General features: G+C 45.2%; 1 protein-coding gene across 1 annotated transcript in view; it reads right to left on the bottom strand.

The window, feature by feature from the left end:
• The window catches only part of SOS2 (SOS Ras/Rho guanine nucleotide exchange factor 2), a 36,056-nt gene extending 13,565 nt beyond the window's left edge, over window positions 1–22,491 (bottom strand). The window contains exons 1-13 of the mRNA XM_066630125.1: window positions 22,302–22,491; window positions 19,515–19,640; window positions 17,847–17,978; window positions 15,776–15,940; window positions 14,827–15,030; window positions 11,142–11,285; window positions 9,344–9,454; window positions 7,861–7,959; window positions 6,011–6,138; window positions 4,819–5,474; window positions 3,668–3,749; window positions 2,156–2,278; window positions 765–868 (exon numbers count right to left, since the gene is read on the bottom strand). Of these exons, the coding sequence (XP_066486222.1) occupies window positions 765–868; window positions 2,156–2,278; window positions 3,668–3,749; window positions 4,819–5,474; window positions 6,011–6,138; window positions 7,861–7,959; window positions 9,344–9,454; window positions 11,142–11,285; window positions 14,827–15,030; window positions 15,776–15,940; window positions 17,847–17,978; window positions 19,515–19,640; window positions 22,302–22,391 (2,164 nt within the window). The 5' untranslated portion in view covers window positions 22,392–22,491. The remainder of the gene's footprint in view (window positions 1–764; window positions 869–2,155; window positions 2,279–3,667; window positions 3,750–4,818; window positions 5,475–6,010; window positions 6,139–7,860; window positions 7,960–9,343; window positions 9,455–11,141; window positions 11,286–14,826; window positions 15,031–15,775; window positions 15,941–17,846; window positions 17,979–19,514; window positions 19,641–22,301) is intronic.
• Between the last annotated feature and the right edge of the window lie 4,208 nt (window positions 22,492–26,699).

Consider the following 26,699-nt stretch of genomic DNA (forward strand, 5'->3'; position numbering starts at 1 on the left):
CATAAGAACATAAGAACAGCCCCACTGGATCAGGCCATAGGCCCATCTAGTCCAGCTTCCTGTATCTCACAGCGGCCCACCAAATGCCCCAGGGAGCACACCAGATAACAAGAGACCTCATCCTGGTGCTCTCCCCTACATCTGGCATTCTGACTTAACCCATTCCTAAAATCAGGAGGTTGCGCATACACATCATGGCTTGTACCCCATAATGGATTTTTCCTCCAGAAACTCGTCCAATCCCCTTTTAAAGGCATCTAGGCTAGACGCCAGCACCACATCCTGTGGCAAGGAGTTCCACAGACCGACCACGCGCTGAGTAAAGAAATATTTTCTTTTGTCTGTCCTAACCCGCCCAACACTCAATTTTAGCATCCTAACCTACAGAGACCAGGCAGAGGGGCACAGTGACGAAGCATCGCTCAGGTATAAGCAGTTGTGTTACGAATTGTTTAAGTATGCAAAACACATGTTATGTATTTTATGCAAAACACGGATCCAAAGAGATTCAGATCATGGAGATGAAATGTAATACTTTTCCTTTTGTAAAACAGAAAGTGAACTAGAAAGGAAACTGACAACACATCACTGGCCTGTAGTACTTGTAAATAAGATTTCTTCAGATACAGCGACACACCCAAGCAAGCACAGTCCAAGGATTTCATAAAAAGCTGTATGTGGGAACTCAGCAATAACAGCCAAACCAGATGAGGAAGTATACTTGGATTGAAAGAAAATTAGCTCCTCTAACTCAAGTCACATACCTCTTACGCTGGAAATAAATGTTTCCAATCTATCAAGAAGCTCCTGATCTCTCTCAAAATCATAAAAATGGTGTTCCACCCAATGCCGAAACACATTCAATACCCTGGTGGGAGGGGAGAAATAAGGGAAAGAAAAAAAATAGTTTATTCATTTTAGCTTTCACAAACCCACAGACAGAGACAGACTGGCTGCACTACCAATGGTGGCTAAGGGTGGCATATAGAGAGGAAAGATGGGGTAAAATGTTTTAAACCAAATAAATATGTATAATTTGAATACTGACTGAGGACGTAATCCTAACTGGTGCTGGAAACAGGCAGGTCAGTGAGCCTGCGCTGCATCCAGCACTAGTTTGCTGCCAAAAGCAGTACAACCTGAGGCAAGAGGGAACCTTTCCTTTCACCCCATGTCGCAATGCAGTGGCCCCAATGGGTCTATTCTGATCTGTGCCACCTGACGAGATGGCACAGATCTGAGCAGCCCGGAGCTGTGCCACCAGGGAATGGGGTCAGAATTTGGCATAACTGCAAGATCCTGGCCCCGCCTCCTGCTCCCCACCCACCCCTGGGAACTTTACGGCACTTTTGCAACACACCCAGGCTGCCTCAGGGGACTTGCGCTGGAACAAGTGCAGGTCTGGAATGAGCCCTGAGACAACTGCAGAGGTCAGGTGGTTACAATGCATAAAATAGGTATAAAAAATCACTCAGATGGATCAATGGAAGTAATCAGTGGTGACTTGCTAGAATCAAGTAATAACGTACAGTAAATACATAAACAATTGTGCTGTTCCCCTTCCCTCTTTCACCCCAGCTGTTCCCAGCTCTTCCATCCCAGTCACAATTCTTTCTTTACAAAGAAAAGAATCGTTTCAAAAATTCAGACGAGAGTAACATTCAGTTTTAAGAAGTCATGGATTTATACTATGTTCACGTGCCATTTTAATAAGGCAGGTTACATTTAAAAGGCAGAAGTGTAGATGAAGCTTTCCATGTCAATGTTTCCCCACCTAAGAACATAAGAACAGCCCTGCTGGATCAGGCCATAGGCCCATTAGTCCAACTTCCTGTATCTCACAGTGGTCCACCAAATGCCTCAGGGAGCACACAAGACAGCAAAACACCTGCATCCTGGTGCCCTCCCTTGCATCTAGCATTCTGAGGTAGGCTACTTCTAAAATCAGGAGGCTGCACATACCCATGATGGTTTGTAACCTGTGATGGACTTTTCCTCCATAAATGTGTCTAATTCCCTTTTAAAAGCATCCAGGCCAGATACAGCCACATCCTGTGGCAAGGAGTGGCTAATTAATGTGTAATTAGCTAAAGAAACATTTTCTTTTATCCATTGTACTACTGATGCTACAACCGAAGGTTAGAAAAGTTCAAACCTGAGCTGCACTGGTTGGACGTATTCCTTGCGAAATCTTTTAAGATCGGCACTGATGGGCTGTTCCCCTTTCTCTATTGCCAGCTTATCAGCTTCTGTTGGCTCAGGCTCAGGGATTTCAAATCTAATAAGAAGTTGAAATGTGAACAATGGTAGCTCCAGAAAACAAAAGAGGATGAACTACTGCACATTCCGGTTCATAACTGAAAGAAAGGCTGTAATAACATGTAATTAACTGAAGATATGTTTTCATTGTTGCTTGTGGAGTATGATACAGATCGGCTCTCAGTAGCTGCAGAGTTCCATTCTGCAGATTGTGGGCCCCTTAAAACCTCTGAACATGACCCCAAGGTTGTTTTCAGGCCTGCAGACACTGCACACATCTGCCCACAGCCACTGTAGGCCTCAGAATGCCCATTTCAGGCCAAAAAAGCACAACTTTCAGTTTATTCTGGTTGCCTTAAAAGACTTAAAAAAATTCATACAAGCCTTCTGAGTCTTGGTCTTTTTAATTAACATCTGGCTTTTACATGTTTGTCCTTTTTAGGTATTGCTGTTTTTCTTCTGTTGTAATTATGTTTTATGGTTGTTTTAAAGTTTGTTTTAATCCATTTCTGTCCAACATTCCACATACACAACAGGGATGAAATGTGTACATTTGTGGGTTGGGCAGAAACGCGTTAGTGCATTTTTAGGGCAGAGTGCAATTGTTTTTAACTGTGATTTATATTATTTCTGTACTTGCCCTTTTGTAAGCTGCCTTGGGCTCCCCTGGGAGAAAGGCGGGGTAAAAATGCCATATATGGACAAATTCAATATTTTGCATAAAAATGTAGAAGTGACAGCTTTCAGATAATCATCGTTTAAAAATCCCCAAGTGAACCGCTGGGTTGCTCATGTCCCTGAATGAAGGTGGCATTCCTTTCCTGTCAACGCCACTTAACCTTCTCCTCACAGCCCCCTATTTTTATTCTTGCCTCTTGTGCCATTTTTCTGACGGACAAAACGATCGTTCTGATCGTGGCTTACCAACGCCAATCTGGATGCTTGTTAAAAGCCTCTCTCAAAATCATGAAGTAATAAAATATAAAATGAATTAGTCCGTGTTCTGCACTCTCCCACTTCCAGGTCTTACATTTTAACCAGGAGATTTATAAAGTAAATGGAAGCTGAGATCCAAAGAATTCCAACATGGATTTCAGGTCAATTTTATACCTCTCTTCCTTCCCACTATTCTCATTTCATGGCCAGTAGCTCAGTTAGAATACCTCTCATAAAAAAGAATCAGCCTTCAGAAGCCATATTTCTTCACTTAAGCTTTACTTAAGCGAGCACCTAATTGACTCTGGAGAACAGAAGTGTATTAGAAACAGTGCTTAGAATAGACTGCTCCAAAATAATGCACCAAAATTTTTTTTTTTTTGCACAGAAACCAAAATGTGCCAGCATTTCTTATGGCAAACATAACAGCAAAATTAAAATGAATTGGGATTGGGATTTTTTTTTAACTTACCGTTCTATCAACAAACTTAGAAGTTCTTGTGGCTTACAAAAGGAACGGTATGTAGTAAGAAAAGTGCGTACAAAATTAGGATCTAGAAAGGAAAACAGGAATAAGTTTAATATGGTGCCTAATTAAAGACCTTAATTTGAACGTTGATCATGATTAAGATCATTTCTACAGCTCAACCAATGGGCATGGTGCTTAACAACGGAAGAGGGGACAGGTCCCTCTCCTAAGACTCATAATCTAGAAACAGACACAAGGAAGACGACTAGGAAAGAATGCACAGGCCGCAATCCTAACCAATTTTCCAGCACTGACATAAGGGCAATGCAACTCCGGGAAACAACACTACCTTACCTTGAGGAGGCCTCTAAGACTGCCCCCCCCAAATGGCAGGATGCTGCACATGCCCCACCAGCACAGCTAAACCAGTGCTGGAAAGTTGGTTAGGATTGTGCCCACAGTTTTTCTTGCATGTGTACTTAGGCTTAGTTGCAGCAGGAGAAAAGGGCTACGAAGTAATCCCAACGTCTTCATGGAGAAGGTGGGCTTCAGGAGGGGCGAGAAAGTAGTATGAGAGGAGGCTTTCTGCAGGTAATGTGAGAGGCAGTTCCTGGGGCAAGGGGGCAACAAGGGAGGAACTGATTTCTGCTTGAGGAGCAGATCTGGGAGATCAGAAGCCAGTGAAGGGATCAACAATACAAGAGAGGTGAATTATTCTGGTGGCAGAATGCTGGATGGAGATGAGGGGACTGGGTAAGAGTGGAGGACAAGTGAGCAAAAGGTTGCAATGATCAAGATGAAAGACAACCAGGGTGTGAATTAGAGTTTTCACAAAGGAAGGGCTGCAGTTTTGCAATGCTGTCCAGCAATAAGCTACGATATGAATTGATAATAAATTTAATTTGAGAAATGAAGAAGAGAAAGAATCAAAGATAAAACCAAAGCTCTGAGCAGGAAAAACATGCGAAGTTCTATCTTGAACATACTGACTTTGAAAGGACAATGAAGCATCGAAGCATGAGTGTGGCAGTCGGAACTGCAGGATGGGATGGAGAGGGAATGTTCTGGGTGCAAGTGCAGAGTGGCGTGTCAGTGAGTTAATGAACACTTGTCATAAACCCACAAAGTAGAAGGGGAAAAAAATCACTGGATACCTGCATACATGTGGTAAGTAAGCCTTTCAATGAGCTTCACAACAGTTCCACCTTTGATCATGGGAATCCCATTCCTGCTCTGAAGGTTGTCCTCAAAAACAATGTTCTCCTCAGAGTCCTCCACAGCAAAGCGATAAGCACTTGGGCTGGGCAGCCTCAGGGGCTGCTCATTCTCCTCCTTCAACAGCACTGCATCTAACATTCGGTCCAGGGTGCTTCGATATTGGAGGGAAATCAATGCTGCCATCCAGTTGTTCTTCTCTTCAGCAGACCTGGCTGCAAATACGATGCTGTTCTCATCTTTGGAGACCAGTTCGAAGGCATGCCTGTATTCACACGTGTCATCCTTATCAACTATACGGACCTTCCTCATGATGATTTTTTCCTTGAGTCGGTATTCTGCGTTGTTGTAGCCTGGAAGCCGGGACTGCCCATAGTTGGCTTTGCAGCTGATCATTAAACCATCAAAAAGAAATATGTGCCGTTCATGTTTAGCTCCTACTCTCACCAATGTCCCTTCCATTATGAACTCATTACAGCACTGACCAATATCTTTGCCTTCCCAGCCGTCAATGTTTTTCTGGATCTCATTCATTTTTTTAATGGCCAGGTGCTTGCTTCTTACTTGGCGGTTGTAGAACCAAAATACTGGTTCCCTAGAACACATACAACTTTGTTAGATTAAATACACCTCTTGCCACAAAAAGCCCAGCTGGATAAGGCCAAAGGTCCATCCAGTCCAGCATTCCATTTCTGACAGTAGCCAGCTAACCAGATGCCTTTAGGAAGCCAACAAGCAGGAGAAAAAGGAATAGAGCTGGATAGCCAGAGGCAGAATGCTACTGAAGAACCCCAAAGAACCCCATTCCACCCAGACTATTTGGGGCATTCCAAACATTATGTTATCATGTAACAATCAGTGATTTTTCACTGAATATTTGCTTGACAAGGAACTACAATGATTATAAGTTCCCTGTTGTGTACAAATAACAGCACGTTTTCAAACGTGTTTTTAAGAGATACCCCCGACAAAGTAGTAAGTGAAGAGGCCCTCAAGAAAGGGAAAAAAATGTCAAGATGCCTCACTTATAGTCATCATTCCCTCAGCCCTATCCACCTTCCTTTCTGCACACCATCCTATTTGCTACTGCTCAAGGGCCTCAGCCAAATCCACCCTTGGTAATTTTCTTACCCAGGCCTTCGTCTAGGTGAGTGTTTGTTATAAATACGTTCCATGCTACACTGGAGATTGAGGAGAGCAGTGATAGCCTGTTTCAAGCATTCACAGTCTTCTTCATCTTCACTACATTCCTGCAATTGCTGAAAAGACAAAGACCATCAAGTGTCAGTTATCACTGACGGAAAACAATTCTATCAAAAATCTAAATTCCATAGGTTTTCCTATCATTTCCAAGATGCTCCTCCTGAATAAATGTGTACTGTTTAATAAACAGCCTTCAGACGTTGTATATCAAAGCAGCAATATTTCCATGAGCAGCAAGTGTGCCTCTTGAGACCAAATGCCTCAATGGGACAAAGTGCCAGATAAGAGAAGACTCACAGCCCAATCCTAACGGGCAGCCCAATCCTGAGCTGCCTGGGGCACCCCTGCTCGGCGGCACCAAAAGGGCTGCCGCCGAATCCAGCGCCTCCTGCGTTCGTCCCCTTCCCCCGGGTAAGGGAGGCAGCCCCGCAATGGGGCTACTCTCTTTAGCTGTGCCCAAAGGGCGCTGCTAAAGTAAAGGCACTCGCGTAAGGCATGCAGCCTCCACGAGCGCCTAGGATCCTGTGAAGCAGAGCTCTGTGGATCCTCCTCCCGCCCGCCCCCAGGCACACCTCTGGCACGCCCCCTCCCCGTGTCATGCCGGTCTCCCCACCCCCTCCCACGTCACACTGGCCTCCCTCCTCCCCGGAACGCCCCTGTCCCTGCCCCGTTTGCCGTTCCGCAGCCCGGCGGTCACAGGCACTGCCGAGCTGCGGAATGCAGGCGCCCGCCTGGCGGTGGCTGAGCACCAGCCAGAGCTGAGCCACCTCCAGTGGGAGCCCGGCAGTAAGCCCCGCAAATGTGCCTCATGGCACATTTGTGACTGTGGTCTGCACTGCAGAGGTGCGGTGCGGACCATAGGATTGGGCCCTCAGTAAGTTAAGCATCTGGAGAGGTAGAGCCAGGGCCTCAAACACTCTGCTTCCCTTGAGAAGAGCAAATTCCAACTACAATAAGCTTTTCTGGAAAAGCTCAAATCACACACACTCACAAGGCTTTGAAATCAGAAGGTGGGGTTATTCAGCGTATTGCACAGAATGTCATATGTATGATTATTATGTCTCAATTATAGCTCCAAAAAACAAAAAAGGAAGAACTACCTTGAGGAACATTCTGATTCATAACTGAAATTAAAGCATTATAGTTGTAGTGCCATGGAGTCACCTTCCGTCCACAAATAACCAAGTTGATTACCTTTCTGATAGTATGGCAATATGAACTATTAGCAGTATGCAAGACAGGCACAGTTATTCTCTTATTTATTTTAATTCCAGCAAAGAAAATGGCTTGGCTCCCTTTCAAAAAAGGGGAACAATACAAAACTTCTCGTTTGCACATGGAAATATTCTTACAGCCTTGTTGCACAACAAAGGCACAGGTCCTTTAAATGTACAAAAGGAAAGGACTTGTTTTTGTACAAGACACATGCAACAGGGCTTGCATGCAAAAGGAACACTCAGTGGATCAGGCCCACTGGGTTGGATAAACATGATAACCTTTTGAGAAATCTGGATCTCCAGTCAGATAGAAGCAATCACACATTACTTTTAAGCTCCAACACAAAAAGCAGCTGAATAAAATGATAAAATACAGATGTGGTGCAATCAACAGCGAATGCTCAGTATGTGCTCAGTGGTTCGGTTTCCTTACAATAAAAACGGAAGTGGGTGGCATGTCATGAGCAGTCATTTCACCAACAGAGTTGGACCCATTAAAAATATCACTTTGCTGGAAGTTCTTTGCTGTACTTCTGCTTTCTTCTGAAGAAACTTGCTTACCTGTAATAATTCAAAGTAGTGCAAACAATGATAAACAGGAATCAGCATGAGTTGTGGAAGGACATACTGCACTGCTTCTTTAAAACCATCAGCAACTGACTGAAAGAGAAAAAAGGAAAAGCGTTAATCTCAAGGGCTGAAGTCTGAAAAGCAAAGGAGAAAAGAACACAGGCGGTTCCCAAAATTATTGATTTTAGAATTGTCTCCTGTAGCACAACAAAGGCAGTGAATCTTCAGGATGACTTCAATAAAAGTGGCATGGTGGCAAAGCAAGTGAGTTTGGAGAACATCTAAAAAAATTGGAACGCTCTAAAAATCTCTTTCTTGCTGATCATCTTTACTCCCAAATCTGCTCCCGTTTTACAAAAATAACTGGAGATGCTCATTTTTCCAGCACATTTAGAAGGTCTGTTTTCTCTCCCTTCTCTGGCTGTTTCTCCTTTTTTCTGAAATGAATTTTACGTTATTTTTAATGAGGATTTATCACAGAATTTCATCGGTTCATTACATTTCCATCTTGGGGCCTTAAAACATACATACAGTGCCCAAACAACAGAGAGAGAAGGGAATGCCCTATGTAAATAAAGAGCCAATAAAACACATGCACCCAAACACTATTTTAAAAAGGGCTATGCAGCATTCACACTCATAAAAGGGTTATACAGACAAAACTGTGTATCAGTTTTGCTTATTCATTATGTAGTTTAACCAAGAAAGAGGGCTGTTGTAGGACCTGCCTGGTGCATCAGCAGCCTGACTTGGAGCCATGTGATATGGCTGAGACCCAGCTGCTGCTGTAGAGCTTGGCAGTGATGCACTAGCTCCTGAAAGGAGAGGGTGGGGACAGAGCAGCTGGTGAGGCACCAGCTGCCAGTCCTCTTGTTAATGAGGGGCCGGGCTGGTACCTGCCAATAAATGGAGCAGAGGGAGGTCATGAGGGGCCATAAGGAGGTGGAGAAGGAGTGGGAGAGCAGGAGGAAATGGCAAGAGGGCTGAGAAGAAGACCAAGGGGGAAACAGAGGAAGAAGCAGTGAGCAGGGATGAGGAAGAAACAAGAGGGAAGATGGAGAAGAAGGCAGAGGGAGACACTGGCAAAGCAAGAACTGCCTCTAGAAACATAGCCTATTTCAAAAGAGGAAAAACTATCACCATGAGAGCTGCCTGTACAGGATTCTGTTATGTGTTCCACTGAAACAAATAGGATTTAATCCCATAGTCATAACCATGGATAAAAACTTTATCCATAACTCAGAGATTCCACGTATAATTATTAACTAATGGAAATGGTAAAGTTCTGATCATGAAATCAACTGTTCTGAGAGAGGAAAATAAATCAGTTTTATTACAAGCTTATATAATGTCACTTCTCAGAATCTCTTATCTGCAGGGAGAGAAATACTAGCATTGTATTGCAAGAAAGTCTCAATTCTTTAAAAAGCAAGCATCAACAAATAAAGTGAAATGCACATAAATATCTCCCTACCTGGAAATGTAGAGCAACAGCAGGTTTAACCATTAAGTTATTAAAATGCTCATGATACACTCGTGAAAGTATGTCCTGAGACAAGGTTTCATATGGGTCAAAGGCTTGTTCCTATGGAGAGAAGGTAGACATTTTACGTACATGATGAGCAGAAAGCAGCACAGGGATAACATACACGATATCTGAAGAAGGAACTGTAAATCATACACAGTTGCCCCTTGTCTTACATAAGATTATGTTCCAGAGTGGGTTCATAAAGCTAAAATTGGATGTATGTTCAAAATTACAGACGTTCTCCTGTAACTGTGGAACTTATGTTCTCCACCCCCGATACAGAAAGTGTGGATAGAAGTTGACACTACAAAAACATTAACTTCTTTCTTCCTGTTCGCTCTTCAGTCTCTCTTCTAGGCTGCAGGCTGCCTGCCTGATTTCTTGTTCAAGCAAGACACCTTATCACTTAAGAACGTAAGAATAGCCCCACTTCACATTAACATAATGAAGCTAAACAAAGGTAATGGGGGGCCCCCTGGGAAACCACAAATATGGGGGGGATGTCTGTACTCTTTTTATTCATATGCAAATTTAACCAAAAGCTGAATCAACTAAAATTCATGTCATTTGACCAGTACTTCTTCAACTGGTCAACCAGCCTAACAAGTATTTTCTCAAGTAGGAAGATCTCTAGAATCATGTGCACACTACATTTTCCAAGCACTTCTCCCCATACATATTCAGAAACAAAACAATCTGGATATTGCAATTAGTGCAGAATGCAGTGGCTCAAGTGTTCACAGGGGCCAGACTCGGCTGACAGCTTCAACGGCTACGCTGGTTGCCCATTTGCATCCAGTTCCAAATCAAGCTGCTGGTTCAAACCTTCCAGGTTTCAGACCTTCAAAGCCCTCCATGACCTGGGTCCAGACTACTTGAAAGACCGCCTCCTTCCATACATTCCAGCCAGCCGTCTTAGGTCATCTGAGGGGGCTCTTCTACAACTGCCGCCTTTGCCCCAAGTGAGAGGGGTGGCAGCTTGGGGGCAAGCCTACTCTGTAGTGGCTCCACAACTATGGAATTCCCTCCCAGGGGAATTGAAAACTGCTCTCTTTCTCATGGCTTTTCGTCAAAGGCTCAAAACATACCTGTTTCATCTGGCATTTGGTTGCTGAATGGGTACTTGCGCTCTATGCCTCTAATAACACTACTGTGACTTGATTGCCTTCCTGGACTTACTCTAATTGTTAGTTTTTGGGCACAATCTTAACCAACTTTCTAGCACTGGCATAGCTACCTGGCATAGTGGGACATGTGCTGCATCCTGCAGTTGGGGGGCAATCACAGAGGCCTCCTCAAGGTCAGGCAATGTTTGTTCCCTTACCTCAGTACTGGAAAGTTGGTTAGGACTGCGCCCTTTGTTACGTTCCACCATGTAATGTGAAGATTTAATTGTTTTAATGTCTTATTTGATGTTTTTACCTGTTACTAAATTTGTACCTGTTTTTAAGCTTTGTTAGCCACCTTGGGCATTTCCTTTGGCATGGGAAAGGTGGGACATAAATTGCTTAAATAAAAAAAAATGCATATTCATTTATGTTCAGTACACTAGAGGAAGGTTTGCCTCACTTAGAAGTAAACACCACGTTCATTTAAAGAGTTATTTACTCTTAATAGTTGGTGTTTAGAAAATAAAACAAAACCCCCACCCCAGTCCCACAGGAGCAACACATTCAAATTCATAAAAAGCTATGAACTAAACATGCTCACAACTGTAATAATTTGAAATGCTCTCCCAACTCACCTCTGCCAGATCCTCAAAACAGCTGCCTGCCAGAGGGTGAGGACTGCTTTCATCAGTCATTTCCACAGTGTCCTCAATTAATCCCAACAGCTTTACCGTCAATTCATGGATATCTGTAATGTTGCTAAAAATCATTTCAATGTCCTAAGGAGAGAACCATCATGAATGAGCATGTGTCTTTCTCCATCGTTATTCAATAAATTAGCCATTGAAAACAATGTGCAGGAATTGCAAGTCAATGGAAGAAAATACTGGTGTCATTTCATACCCTGCAAGACTAACACAACTTGCTAACCTTACAGCATTTTCACAGCCTGCTATCCACACGTCCAAGGTAACTCCTCAACCCCGTCCACTATGATCATCAAAGGAGACTGTGCTCCACCTCTCATCATCGTTAAATTAGCAGAAGAGAAAGGCAGGACCTTTTTAGTTGTAATACCAACTGAACATCCTCCGCCAGGAGGCCAGGTCAGTCCCTCTCAACAGATTTTTAAGAGTTCTTCCACTGGGTTGTGTTTTATTGTATTCTCAGTTGATTTGATTATTTCTGTGGTTTTCTGAGTCCTGACTGTTGGTTTTTGGTTTACAGCTTTCATGCATTTCAACGAGATATTTTATTGTTTGCTTGTATGTTGTTTTAACTAACTGTTCAACTAGAACGGCAGTAGCGTTTATGGTCTGTGAAAGATCCCAGGCAATCATGGGATAGACCAGGAGTCTATAGAATCCGCAAGTGCGGTAAGGTTTACATTTGCACCACCAAGAGGTTGGTCAATACTAGACTAAAGGAACATCAAAGATATTGTATGCTGGGACAGGCTTACAGCGCAATCCTAACAGGCAACCCAATCCTGAGCTGCACGGGGCACCCCCGCTCGGTGGCACCATAAGGGCTGCTGCCGAATCCAGCGCCTCCCACGCTACCGCGGGAGACACCTCAGAAGTAGGGTACATTCGTCCCCTTCCCCCGGGTAAGGGAGGCAGCCCCGCCATGGGGCTACTCTCTTTAGCGGCACCCATAGGGCACGCAGCCTCCACGAGCGCCTAGGATCCTGCGAAGCAGAGCTCTGCGTATCCTCATCCCGCCCGCCCCCAGGCATCCCCCCTCCCCGCATCACGTTGGCATCCCTGCCCCCTCCCCGCGTCACACTGGCCTCCCCCCTCCCCAGAAAGCCCCCATCCCTGCCCCGTTTGCCGTTCCGTAGCCCGGCAGTCACAGGCACCGCCGAGCTGCGGAACACAGGTGCCCGCCGGGTGGTGGCTCAGCGCTGGCCGGAGCTGAGCCACCTCTGGCGGAGCCCGACAGTAAGCCCCACAAACATGCCTTATGGCACATTTGCATCTGTGGTCCGTGCCGCGGAGACACGGTGCGGACCATAGGATTGGGCCCTAAGTCAGCAATAGCCAAACATATCTGGAGAAGGGGGCATCAAATCAGCTTTGACCAGACACATGTCTTGGTGAGGAACACCAATATAGGGTGCAGATAAAATATGAGGCCATCAAAATATTTACTTGGCTGAGGCTAAGTGTTTCCTCTTATCTATTCATATTATTACACTGCTTATTTAATAATATGAACAGATAAGAGGAAACACTTAGCCTCAGCCACGCCAGGACTCCTGTGCTTAGTAAAACCAAGATTCTAAGTTTCAATAAGAAACACACTGAAGGAATAGGGGCCTTTAAGGAACAGCCAGGTGATGAATGTGGCAATGAGGTGATTGGGGCTGGGAGTGACCAGCAATTGGTTGATTGAAAATACCTGACTATAAAAATCCCCAGTCTTTCTTCCCCTTACATTTAGGTAGGACTAAGCTTTACTGGAGCCAGGAACACTTACCTCTGCTTAGGACTCTTTTTTCCCCCCTTCTTCTTTGAGGTTTTGGCTAGGATACTCACTTCAGTTTTTGGCTTATAGGATATTGCACATACACAACAGGGTATATATGTTCTGAGTTTTGGGATAGGGTAGTCAGACCTTCCCTTGATAAAGCCACATACAGATGGAGCGAAACATTGGGTATTTTTCAGATTTTTTGGATTGTGGCCTGGAAACCCAAAAATGCATTTCTTTCTAGATAATTATCTGTTATGAGCCAGTGTGGAGCTTCAACGGCACAAAATAAGTATTTAAATAAAGAGGATTCTTGCCTCAGATATCACCTACTGCTAAAAACCAGTTAGCAAGCAATACATAAGAATGAGTATGCTCTTGAGAAAACCACATTCATTTCAGCAGGCATCACTTCGACCAATCTCTCTACAGGTCATGCCCCCCAGAAGAGAATGCACAACCTCACCTTTTAGAAAGGTATTTGGGGATTCATTCTGACTATAGCTATACCACTGTATTTGACTGAATTAACTGCAGTTTTTAAGCATTAATTTTTCATCACTAGTTTTTACTGCAGTAAGCAAATGATACAAGCTGCCTTGTTACCCTGGAGTAAGGAATTTTTTAAAAACACATTTTTGTCATTTATTTCAAGAGGGTAACAGGATGGTTTCTTCAAGGCTCAAGACAATGCAATGTTCAAAATTTATTTATGTAAAAAAAAAATTATCTCACTTTCTCCCAGTGAGGTTAATCAAGGTGGCTTACAGAATTAAAAACAATAATAAAACATTTAAAACAAAACAAACCCCAATGGATCACCAAAACAGGTAGAATTATATTTGATTAAAATGCCAGCCATTGAATACCCTAAATATAAAGGTCTTAAGGCTCCACCAAAAAGTCTCCAAGGAGGAAACTGTTCTTAATTCTAAAGGGGGGGGGGGAATTCCACAAACAGGGTGCCACTACCAAGAAGACCTGCTTCCTTCCTGATATACTCTTCACCTCCATCAATGGTGAAATGGGCGCCCTCTGATTACCTCACGAGGACGGGTCAGATTATATGGAAAGAGGTGGTCCCTCACATACCCTGGTCACAAGCTGTAAAAGGCTTTAAAAGTCAAAACTAGCACCTTGTACTGTGCTTGGAAACAAACTGACAGCCAGTGTAGTAGCGAAAACAGCAGCCCAAATAAAACAAACTGAGGAAACCCTGCAACCACACAGGTGGCTACATTCTGCACTTTGCTGACAGTCCAAAGACTGTCCCACACAGAGTGCACTGCAGTAATCAAATCTAGATGTCACTGGGGCATGGGTCACTGTGGCCAAGTCTGAACGATTCAGGCATGGTTGCAGCTGTTGGATCAGCCAAAACTGAGTAAAGGCTCACATCGTCACAGCTGCTATCTGGGAATCCAGGAGCAGCTGCGCATTCTGGAGAACCCCTAAGCCTCGGACCTGCTCCTTCAGAGGGAGTGTAACCCCAATCAGAGGAGAGCAATAGTCCAATACCTGAATCGCAGACTTCCAGACCAGGAGAACCTCTGTCTTATTTCAGCTTGTTCACCCGCATCCAGCTCCTGCAGAATCACAGAATCATAGGGATGGAAGGGTTCTACAAGATCAAGTCCAATTCCATGCCAATGCAGGCTGCCCACAGTTACAACATCAACCTCTTCTCCTTAAAAGGAGTCTCAACTTTAAGACTGTTCTCTCCCTCCTGCTCCTGGGAACAGGACATGGGTGATTGTTCCAATCAACAGACATCATTTGCTGGATAAAGTGCACAACTAATTAATCACAAACTGGAGTTGACTAACTGGCAAAAGATTCACTTACATGAGGTGTGAATAACTTTCTGTTAGACAAGAAAGCTTCTCGAAATACTTTTATGATCAGATTAAGCTCACGAAGATACTGTCTTTCATCTGCAATTTCTGCCCTGACAAGATCATAGTAATTGAGTTCACTAGAAGAGGAGGGTTCATCTTCACAGAGGGAAACCAAGCCAATGTCATCCTGATCAAACATATCCATCAGCACCTAAGAACAAATGGTACATTTTAATATAGGATAAATTATCAAGTCACCATTTGATTGAAAAACAGAATTTTGTATACCCAGGAAGATAAACTGTCGTGGAGAGAGTGTTCTCGATGTCTTTGGGTAAATCCTGTTGATAAAGCAATGTGTCCTAAAAGAACTGCTTACTTACACAGAAATGAACCACAAAGGGTTCAAACAAAATCATACAGCACAATCCTGTACAATAATATCTACTCAGAAGTAAGATCCACTGAATTCAGTGGGACTTACTTCCAAATGTGCATAGGACTGTAGCCATAGTGGGTGTGGTTACTACTTTTGTTAAGCAATAACAAAAATAATTACAGCCAGCCCTCAGTAACTGCGGGGGATCTGTTCCAGGACCCTGTGGATACCAATTTCCAGAGATACTAGGGTCCACAGAAAGCCTTCAAAGGACCTCCCAGATGTAACCAGACCTTCCAGTTGCATCTGGGAAGTGTCTGATGCACAGGGAGGCCATCCTGGGCATCAGAAAGCCTCCTGGAGGCATCAAAAAGGCACCTCCAGTTTTCAGGAAAAACCAGAAGTGCTTTCCAAAGCCTCCGCGAGGCATTCTGAACCCCATTAGAAATGGGGGTGGCACCTGCAGTAAATCAAATCTGCAAGTGCTGAACCAGATGATAAGGGCCAACTGTACAGCAATACAACTAAATGCATATGAAGAACTTGCATAAACACAGGATCTTCATGGACACCTTACCTTGTCAGCACACATTGATACTTTAATGTCCTGCTGGGAGATTTCAAAGTGCCGTATATTGCCAACATAGTTGCCAGCCAGTTTTAAGATGTCAGCTGAGATATATTCCAGGACAGCCACAATGTAAAGGGACACATGATAATCTATTTTGTAACCAAGAACCTCCTAAAAAAGTTAACACAAAAAGAATAAGTATAAAATCATAAGAACATAACAAGGACCCAGCTGCTGGATCAGGCCAAAAGGAACCTGAGAGAAGTCAGGCTGACCAAGGGGAGTAGCACCTAGTTGTTTATGCACACACAACCCTTCCTCCTCCCTGCTTTCACTTTCCTGGATCAGCAGCTAAACAGAACAGCTGCCTCCAACTTAGGCTACAGTTACCAGGCAGATGGGGCTGTACTGGAAGACATTGTGAGGAGATAGGGTGACTACAGTAGCTCTTTGCTCTGGTGAACCTGGGAGACATGGGGTTAAAGCCTGGGTTATCAGCTGCAGCCACTAGAGGTGACAAGGTCTTCAGGGATATAAGCAACACCTGAAGCAGGGAGAGTTCGGTTGTAGTTGGAGAGAGAAGAGTGGAGGAGGAGACTTGCTAGCTGATTGGACTGATTTCCTGGCTAACTAACTTGCTGACCAATGAACTAGTGGATGGACAACAAACTGGCACATGGATGGATGGACAATTAACTGGCATACTGACTGACAGACTAGCTAACAGACTAATCAAACAGAGACTGCTGAGAGGTGGAGCTGCTGTGCCTAGAAGAACTGCAGCCTTGGAGGAAGGACCCTGCAGCCCCACAGGTAAGTTACCCTTTTTTGCTGGTTCTGGAATACAGTGGCAGGCTGCTAGAGCTAGCTGTGGTTAAGCTGGAGGAACTAATTAGCTTAAAGTGGGCATAAGTTCTTTAGGCAAAGCTCGGAACAGGGATTTGGCAAAACAGGGGCCATTGGGACAATCTTTCCAGGAAAGCAATGAACCTTGGGGGTTCTTAATGAAGTGAGCCTGGGAATGCATAATATGAACAGAGATGACAAAACAGCATTTTGCTTCACCCCACTAGAAGCTGGAAAAGTGCTCAAGATGTAGTTGGACACTTCATGCACTGCAACGGTGTTTTGCACATCGCCTCCACCCCATACCAATCATCCACTAAAGGCCTGGTGAAAAGATCACTGCAAACTTTAAAGTGAGCCTTAAAGTCAACATCAAGTAAAAACAGGTCCTCACAAAAAAAAACTGGCACATTTTTATTGGTATATTGTAATGCTACATGTACCACAACTAGTCCATCACCAGCAATGTTGTTTATGCGTGCAACTTACGTTCAAGCCTGGAATTGTTAAAATTGGATTCGTGCACGCATGTCAGCAATCAACAACTTAGTGAAGCATCTACAAAGGGATGCGGTGTGCCTGTGGGCTAGAAGGAGTTGTTGGTCTGTGATTACGGGGATTTATCCACAGCCAGACAGGACCTTTGTCTTATACTGTACAGGTATCACCCAAAACAATTTGGCGCTATCAGGCTGATTAGCTATGGACCTTCAGGATAACCCCAGCAGGGATTGCAGAAACAACACCCCCAGAATGTTCCATGCTACCATCTCCAGTGCTGCAGACCCTGAACACAAGATACCACAGTTAGGAACTGGTCTCACTGAGGAACCAGCTTAAACTGTGGTGCTTCAGGCAGACAGTGGCATAGCTCTCCACAGGGTACAGAAGAAGGATTGGTGTCAAACAGGAATCACAAACCACCTGAGAGAGACTTGATCTGTGATAGGCAGCATCTGTGGCTGCTTGTAAATATTTTCTTAGATTTCTGATGGCATCTTCCATCTCAGGATTGAGAATAGTTTTTATGTATATTGAATGTGCCTAAGTGAATCTTCAGTTTGGTTTCACTTAGCAGCTGGTTAAATTGAATCTGCTGTTCAATTGCATCCATTAGTTTTACATGCTGTGTTCTATCCAATGGACTATCAAGTTATGAACCCAGCCCAGCATGTGTGCATGTCCTTAGGTTGCCTGTAAGATTTTCAGCAAGTATTTTACAACAACATACCTTTAATAAAGGATGTATTTTATCCACAGGCAGCAGGAGAGGGTTTCTTCGTTTCCGCTTCTCAATAGCAGACTGTGCATCTGCAATTGCCCATTTCTCAATTGGGTGAGGAAAGGTCTTTTGAACTCGCTCCTAATAAAGTACAAGAAACAGATCTGGCAACAGGTGGCAGACTCCAGAGGAAAATGCAGCCCCAGTGTCCTTTCAGGGGTCACCACAGCACTTGATCTGTCATAAAACACTGTACCCCTTCAAACAGCCCTTTGCTCCCATAGCAGCATCCCTGCTCCTGCCCTTCACTAATCGCTTCTCAGAACACTCACAGTTTTTCCTGCTCTAAGGGAAAGTTCCCCAGCACAACAGATTGAGCACAGTATTATGAATCAAGAAAATACATGTCTCGATTCATAGTTCCTTCAAAGATTAAGTGAAGACAATGGAAAAGCACTTTCTATTGTATTTCTTTCCAGTTAAGCCTGGCTAGTTTGATTATTAAACTTTAATTATAAGAACAGCCCCACTGGATCACACCTGTATCTCACAATGGCCCACCAAATGCCCCAGGGAGCATACAAGACAAGAGATCCGCATGCAGGTGCCATCCCTTGCATCTGGCATTCTGAGGTAAGCCCCTTCTAAAATCAGGAGGTTGCGCATACCCATCAAGGCTTGTAACCTGTGATGGACTTTTGCTCCAGAAATTTGTCCAATCTCCTTTTAAAGGCATTCAGGCCAGATGCCATCATCACATCCTGGGGCAAAGAGTTCCACTAAATACATGCTGAGTTAAAAAAAAAAAAATTGTCTGTCCTAACCCTCCCAACACTCAATTTTAGTGGATGTCCTCTGGTTCTGGTGTTATGTGAGAGTGTAAAGAGCATCTCTCTATCAACTCTATCCATCCCCTGCAAAAATTTTTATGTCTCAATCATGTCCCCCCCTCAGGTGCCTTTTTTCTAGACTGAATTAAAAAGATTTCTATCCCCCCCCCTCACTCCTGAAGGACCTGAGGCAGTTCACAAGTTTTAAAAACAATACATCATAAAAGTAACAACACACCACAACAAAGCAACCTATCATAATCCAACCCAAGAGGTTATACATTTCACTGAACTCAGAAGTTTGTAGTCATTTTCTAAAGCAAAATAGCTCTCCAAGAACTCCCATTAGCTTCAAACTTTGATTATAGTCAGTAGCTTCCATCAGATAATACTGCTTAACATACTCTTGCCATACAAGGCTACTGCTTATGCTAACACTGCCCATTTCAAACTCAGTGCTTCTGCACATGCTGTATGCCAGCAACTGCACAATGCTATGTAAGTTTGAATTCTGGTATCTAATCTGTTCATATAGGGAAGCTAATAATACCCCCTTCAGCAACGTTTACTCCTGGTTTGATCTGATTTGGATTACTGCCGATGCTTTTCAGTTTCTTTTTCTCCTACCAGCACTGTTTTGTAACAAGACATCCACTTTTTCCTTCAGCACACTGTATAAGAACATAAGAGCTTTGCTGGATCAGGCCATAGGCCCATCTAGTTCAACTTCCTGTATCTCACAGTGGTCCACCAGATGCCTTTGGGAGCACTCAAGACAAGATACCTGCATCCTGTCGCCACTCCCTTGCATCTGACATTCAGAGATAAATGACTTTACAATTCATACCTCTACATCTTGAAAAGTCCTTGGTTGTGCAACGCATAGTTTGTTCAGCAGCTGAAGAATTAGCTCCTCGATGTAGTAGAGGGAGTCTTCGTTAGCTGAAAGGTTGGGATGGACTTGCTTTTGAACCTGCACAAAGAGGGTTTTTTTAAAAAACAAAGTTGAAAAAAAACAGACATACTGACAACAAACCCTGGGTCATCATTTCAAGAGCCTGTTTTTTCCTGTGTATCACAAAAAAAAAATGTCAGAAAATGAATGCTTATGTAATGCTCATGTCAATCTTCAAACAGCAACAAGAGAGTCTTGCTATTTGTCTCATCCCCCAATGGCCCTACTAATAAATAATCCTTCCCCAAACTCCCACAGCACACCTAGTGTGGCACACTGAAGTGACACAGAACAGTGGCTGCAAATTAATGCAGGGATCCAAGCTGATCTTAGCAAAAAACACAGAAGAGCCAAAGCATTTTGAAGAATCATAAATTAATTTTATTAGTTATTTACCAATTTCTGACAAACTCAAATTCTTAAAGTCAATACCTCTGTGATGTGTGCATAAATCCCACTAATTTCAATGGGACCCAAGTATAAGTAACTATGTGTAGGATTGCAACCAATGCTGTATTGTCTCAATGAGCTGTGGAAAAATCTAAAAGGTCAGCCAACAGGCAAGTAAGAAATGCTATCAAGTGCCCCTGAAAAGAAGACAATATGCCAGGCACAAAATCAATGATTGTTTCTAAGATTAAATAGGGAAACTGAAGTTGTAAGCGTGGAAAATGTCCATAATGCTCTATTTATTGACCTACTGGGAGAGGCACTCTGTCTATAGATTCATGCTAACTGTGTGCTGCTAAACCTGCAGAATGAGCCAAGGATACCTGATCCTCTTTGTTCTAATGTTAATCAGGCCTCAACCTGATCAGTCCTAAACTCCACAGGAGCCCCAAATAAGTTCATCTTATGTTCAAAAGAAAAAAAACCAGGCTGTAAGTGTAATAAAGTGTAATATCAATCTACAATTACTAGACACTGTGCCAGAACCACCTTTCAGAGCGCGATACCATAGTCTTTCCAGACTGAAGTTTGCCAATACAATACATACAATTGTAAATTAAGATCCCAATTGTTACTCGACAAAACCCTTCAGTTCTGAGTGCAGTAGGTCTTATTTCCCTTCCAACTTCATGCAGCAAAACACAGATGGTGCCATAAGAGAGGTCAAATATGCCCATCAATTACAGATGAAGTGAATTACAGATAAAAAAGAAACTCCACTGAACACCTTATTGATTTTGAACACATCTTTTGGTGACAGACTAACAGCTGTTTCTAACAAGTTTACAGTCCCACTATTTCCTGAGGCTGTCACAAGAACACACCTGGATGGCTCAGCCTTTGAAGGGACAGAAGTAACATGCAGTACATGAAAATTCATTCACACAAATCCAGAAAAGTAACTGCAAACCTATTATGCCTGAGAGTGGAGAGAAAGCAATAGAAACTCTAAATCTGAATTCAGCACTGCCAATGTTTGAATCTGCATCCATTCTATCAGGTAATGAAGACTGATTCACAAACTGTTGCAGGGGACCAGCCCCCTAAAAAAATAATTTAGGTCTCTCAGATATAACATGCAGGTACTCCTATACCTCTGATCTAATAGTGGCTGAATGCCCTTTAAAACAGAATGACAAATTTGGGTCTCCTGTATATGCAGTTCTGTTAACTCTCAGTATACACATGGGGGGATATAGAAAAATTTCTCTGAACAGTCCCATCATAGTCAATGGTGCTTACTCCCAGGTAAGTGTGCACAGGACTGCACTCTTAGAACCCAATCCCATGCAGGTCAACTCAGAAGCAAGTTCCATTATAGTCAATGGTGCTTAATCCCAGGTAAGTGGGCATAGGATTGCAGTCAATCCTGTGCAGGTCTACTCAGAGCAAGTTCCATTACAGTCAATGGGGCTTACTCCCAGGTAAGTGTGCACATGACTGCAGTTTTAGAACCCAATCCCATGAGGTCAACTCGGAAGCAAGTCCCATTATACTCAATCAATCAATCAATCAACAGTATTTATATATCGCTTTTCAACTAAAAGTTCACAAAGCGGTTTACAGAGAAAAATAACTAAATGGCTCCCTGTCCCAAAAGGGCTCACAATCTAAAAAATACTCACAATACTCAATGGCGCTTACTCCCAGGTAAGTGTGCACAGGATTGCAGTTTTAGAACCCAATCCCGTGCATGTCTACTCAGAAGTAAATTCCATTACAGTCAACGGGGCTTACCCGGAGGAAGCCTTAGCGCTCTGCAGCTGCAAGGAGGCTCCCTGCAAGAGGCAGGGCTACGCACCCCTCTAGCTACGCCACTGCCTGCAGCTCATTACAGCCACTGAGGCCCAGACTGCAGCCTGGTACTCTGCCCCCCCCAGCTACGCCACCGCCTGTGCAGGCCTCGCTGAGCAGTCAGGGGCTGAGGGGGAGGCGCTGGGCAGAGGCTGGCCAGGGCTCAGCATGGTGGCGTAGCTGGAGGGGGCAAGCGGCCCCTCACTTCGGAGCCATCCCCGTACGGCTCCGTTTTGCCCCCCCCACGCCGCGAATGGCTCCGAAGGGAGGGGCCGCTTGCCCCCCCGCCAGACTGAGTGCTCCGCCCCCCTCCAGCTACGCCACCGCTCCTGACAGCGTCTGGGCCGCCCCCCTGAGCGCGCGGGGGGAGGGGAGGGGAGGGGGCCCGTTGCCAGGCGACGCCGCCGGGGGAGGGGCGCGCCTGAGGAGACCGACCTTGCGCAGGGCCGGCACGAGCAGCCCCCGCCATTTCTGGCCGTTCTCCTCGCTGAGGAACTCGTAGGGGGGCGCCTGCGGCGGCTGCATGCCCCCTCCTGCTCCTCCTGCGGCGCGGACGCGGGGAGGGCGCCGCTCCCCGGCCGGCCCGCCCGCCGCGGCCTTCACATCCGGGTCTTCCAGGCCGCCGCGCCGCCCCAAGCCTGGGCCGCGGCCGCCGCCGTCCACACCGACTGCGCATGCGCGGCGCCGGCATGCAGGCGAGCTGGCGGGCTCTCCCTGGAGGCCACGACGCGCAATGGCAGGCTGAGGAACTCCTCCTGCAGGGAGGGGCGACTCCAGGAGCCGGTGGCGTAGCTGGGAGGGGGTCAGACACTGAGCCAGGGGTGGCCCATAGACGGCTGTGGGGCTTTGACCCCAAAGTGGGCTGTGCCCCTTTTAATTAATATTAATAATTGAATTATAATTATAATTAAATTGTAATCATAATTGATTTAATTAATTATTTAAATCTAATTAATTTGATGTATTATTTAAATCTAATTAATTCAATTAGTTTAGTTAATAATTAATTTAATTGATTCATTGATTGATTAATTGGCAGCCCAATCCTATGCATGACTGTTCAGAAGTAAGTCTCATTAAAGTCAATGGGGCTTACTCTTAGGAAAGTGTGGATAGGATTGGGCTGTTAATGATTATTAATTAAGATCCATTGTTCACCCTCAGTGATTTCAGTGTTAGAGTTGGTGCTGATAACAGTTCGTCGCCCACTTGCTTAGGTCAGTTCGGCACTGGGAAGATGAACGAAAATGGCCAATGCCTGCTAGAGTTTTGCTGTCATCACGGTCTCTTGTGTCAGCAACATGTTCTTCAACACAAAGCCTCAACACAGAGTCTCTTGGAGACACCCAAGATCAAACCACTGGCACCAGCTCGACCTGATTCTCACCAGACACTCCAGCCTTCCCAGCATCAAGATCACACACAGCTATCAGGGTGCTGCCTGTGACACTGACCACTCCCTGGTGTCCGGCAGAGTGAAACTGCAAACAAAGCGACTGTACCACACGAAAAAGGAAGGAAGACCTCGCATTGATACCAGCAAGACCTGGGATCAGAGAAAAGTGGAGGAATTTGCACGAGCGCTTGAGGAATCTCTTCCAGCCCCGGCCGACGCAAACGCATCCAACAGATGGGAACATTTCAAGAATGCCGTTTACAACAACTTGTCCATATTTGGCAAGAAGACTACCAAGACGGCAGACTGGTTTGAAGCCCACTCTGAAGAGTTGACACCAGTCATTGAGGAAAAGGGGAGAGCTCAAGCAGCATACAAGGCCTGTCCCAGTGAGCACAACCTGCAGGTCCTCCGAGCTGCTCGCAGCAAAGTCCAGCAGCCTGCCAGGAGATGTGCTAACGATTACTGGCTCCAGCTCTGCTCCCAGATACAGATAGCAGCTGACACAGGCAACATCAAGGGGATGTATGACGGTATCAAGCAGGCCCTAGGTCCAACGCGAAAGAAAATTGCCCCTCTGAAGTCTGCCACAGGCAAGGTCATCCAGGATCGGCCGCTGGGTGCAGCACTACTCTGAACTATATTCCAGAGAAAATGTAGTCACTGAAGAAGCACTGAACAACATTGAGTGCCTGCCTGTGCTGGAGGAGCTTGACAGTGAACCAACCCTAGAAGAACTTCACGTGGCCCTGGACTCCCTTGCCTCTGGCAAGGCACATGGAAAAGACAGCATCCCTGCTGAAGTCCTAAAGTGCTGCAAAGAGATCATCATCACTGAGCTGCATGAAATCCTCTGTCTCTGCTGGAGAGAAGGTGGAGTACCTCAAGACATGAGGGATGCAAACATCATCACGCTGTACAAGAACAAAGGCGACAGGGGTGACTGCAACAACTACCGTGGCATCTGTCTCCTTAGCATTGTAGGAATTGTTTGCCAGAGTTGCACTAAAGAGGCTCCAGGTACTTGTAGAGAGCGTTTATCCAGAATCGCAGTGCGGATTCTGAGCCAACAGGTCCACCACTGATATGGTATTCTCCCTTAGACAACTGCAGGAGAAATGCAGGAAACGACAGCCACTCTTTATAGCCTTCATAGATCTCATTTGACCTGGTCAGCAGGGACGGCCTCTTCAAGATTCTCCCCAAGATCGGATGTCCACCCAGGCTCCTCAGCATCATCAGATCTTTCCACAAGGACATGAAGGGCACTGTTGTCTTCGATGGCTCCACATCAGACCCCTTTGACATCCGAAGCGGAGTAAAGCAGGGGTGTGTTCTTGCACCAACCTTGTTTGGGATTTTCTTCGCTGACGCATGCCTTTGGAACTGCAACAGAAGGCATCTATCTCCGGACCAGATCAGACGGAAAGCTCTTCAACCTCTCCAGACTGAGAGCAAAGTCCAACGTCCAGCTGAAATGTCTGTGTGACTTCCTCTTTGCTGATAATGCAGCTGTCACTACCCACTCTGCCAAAGATCTCCAGCAGCTCATGGATCGTTTTAGCAAGGCCTGCCAAGATTTTGGACTGACGATCAGCCTGAAGAAAACACAGGTCATGGTTCAGGATGTGGACTCACCTCCCTGCATTACAATCTCTGCGCATGAACATGGAGGTTGTCCATGACTTTGTGTACCTTGGCTCAACGATCTCCGACACTCTCTCGATACCAGCCTAAACAAACGCATCGGTAAAGCAGCTACTACGCTTTCCAGACTCACAGAGAGAGTCTGGTCCAACAAGAAGCTGACGGAACATACCAAGATCCAGGTCTACAGAGCTTGCATCCTGAGTACACTTCTGTACTGCAGCGAGTCATGGACTCTTCGCTCACAACAGGAGAGGAAACTGAACACTTTCCACATGCGCTGCCTCCGACGCATTCTCGGCATCACCTGGCAGGACAAAGTTCCAAACAACACAGTCCTGGAATGTGCTGGAATCCCTAGCATGTATGCACTGCTGAAACAGAGACGCCTGCGTTGGCTCGGTCATGTCGTGAGAATGGATGATGGCCGGATCCCAGAGGATCTCCTCTATGGAGAACTCGTGCAAGGAAAGCGCCCTACAGGTAGACCACAGCTGCAATACAAGGACATCTGCAAGAGGAATCTGAAGGCCTTAGGAGTGGACCTCAACAAGTGGGAAACCCTGGCCTCTGAGCAGCCCGCTTGGAGGCAGGCAGTGCAGCATGGCCTTTCCCAGTTTGAAGAGACACTTGGCCAACAGACTGAGGCAAAGAGGCAAAGAAGGAAAGCCCATAGCCAGGGAGACAGACCAGGGACAGACTGCACTTGCTCCCAGTGTGGAAGGGATTGTCACTCCCGAATCAGCCTTTTCAGCCACACTAGACGCTGTTCCAGAACCACCATTCAGAGCGCGATACCATAGTCTTTCTGGACTGAAGGTTGCCAACAGAAATAATTAAAATATTCATATTATTGTTATAATACATAATTAATATGTAATTAATATAATTAAGAAGAGCACCACTGGATCAGGTAAAAGGCCCGTCTAGTCCAGCTTGGGGGGGGATGGGACACAAAGCACTGACAGCCCAATCCTATCCACACTTTCCTGGGAGTAAGCCCCATTGACTCTAATGGATCTTGTTTCTGAGTAGACATGCATAGGATTGGGCTGTCCGGCTGCAGTCTTAGCCACGCTTCCTTGGTAGTCAGCCTCATTGACTGTAATGGGCTGCAGGCAGTGACGTAGCTAGAGGAGGGCAAAGCACTGACTCTTGCAGAGAGCCCCTCCTTAGCTGCAAAGCACTAAGGCTTCCTCAGAGTAAGCCCCATTGACTCTAATGGGACTTACTTTTGAGTAGACATGCATAGAATTGGGTTCTATGCAAGCATATCCCAGCCATCTTCACTGGAGGTGTTTGGGAAAGCATTCATTGTTCTCCCCCCACACACCCCATTTTATCCTCACTGACCAGACTGGCTGAGGGTCGCATGACTGAGCCAGAATTTGTACCCCAGTCTCATCATCATCATCACTCTGACCCAAATGCCCCACTAGGTCTCAGGCTGTCTCCAATGCTCAAGAATCCACCATGGAAAGAATTTGCAGCTGGGGCATTTGGTGGGCCACTGTGAGATACAGGAAGCTGGACCTAAGGGCTGATCCAGCAGGGCTGTTCTTATGTTCTTATGGCCCACAGCTTTCCTGGAGGTCACTGTTGCATTGGACGGATGACTATTCTGAACACACAATCACACACAATTTGCAGCATTGCATGTACAGTGCACCATTGGCTAGTAACTGGGTCGAACTCCATCCTACTGCCAGTGGTACCCCAAAAACAAAAAGGGAGAACCCAATGTGCTGCTAACAAGGATGTTTTCATTATAAAATGCTCCAATAAAATCA

Source organism: Tiliqua scincoides, chromosome 1 (genome assembly GCF_035046505.1).
Source record: "Tiliqua scincoides isolate rTilSci1 chromosome 1, rTilSci1.hap2, whole genome shotgun sequence".
Classification (NCBI taxonomy): domain Eukaryota; kingdom Metazoa; phylum Chordata; class Lepidosauria; order Squamata; family Scincidae; genus Tiliqua; species Tiliqua scincoides.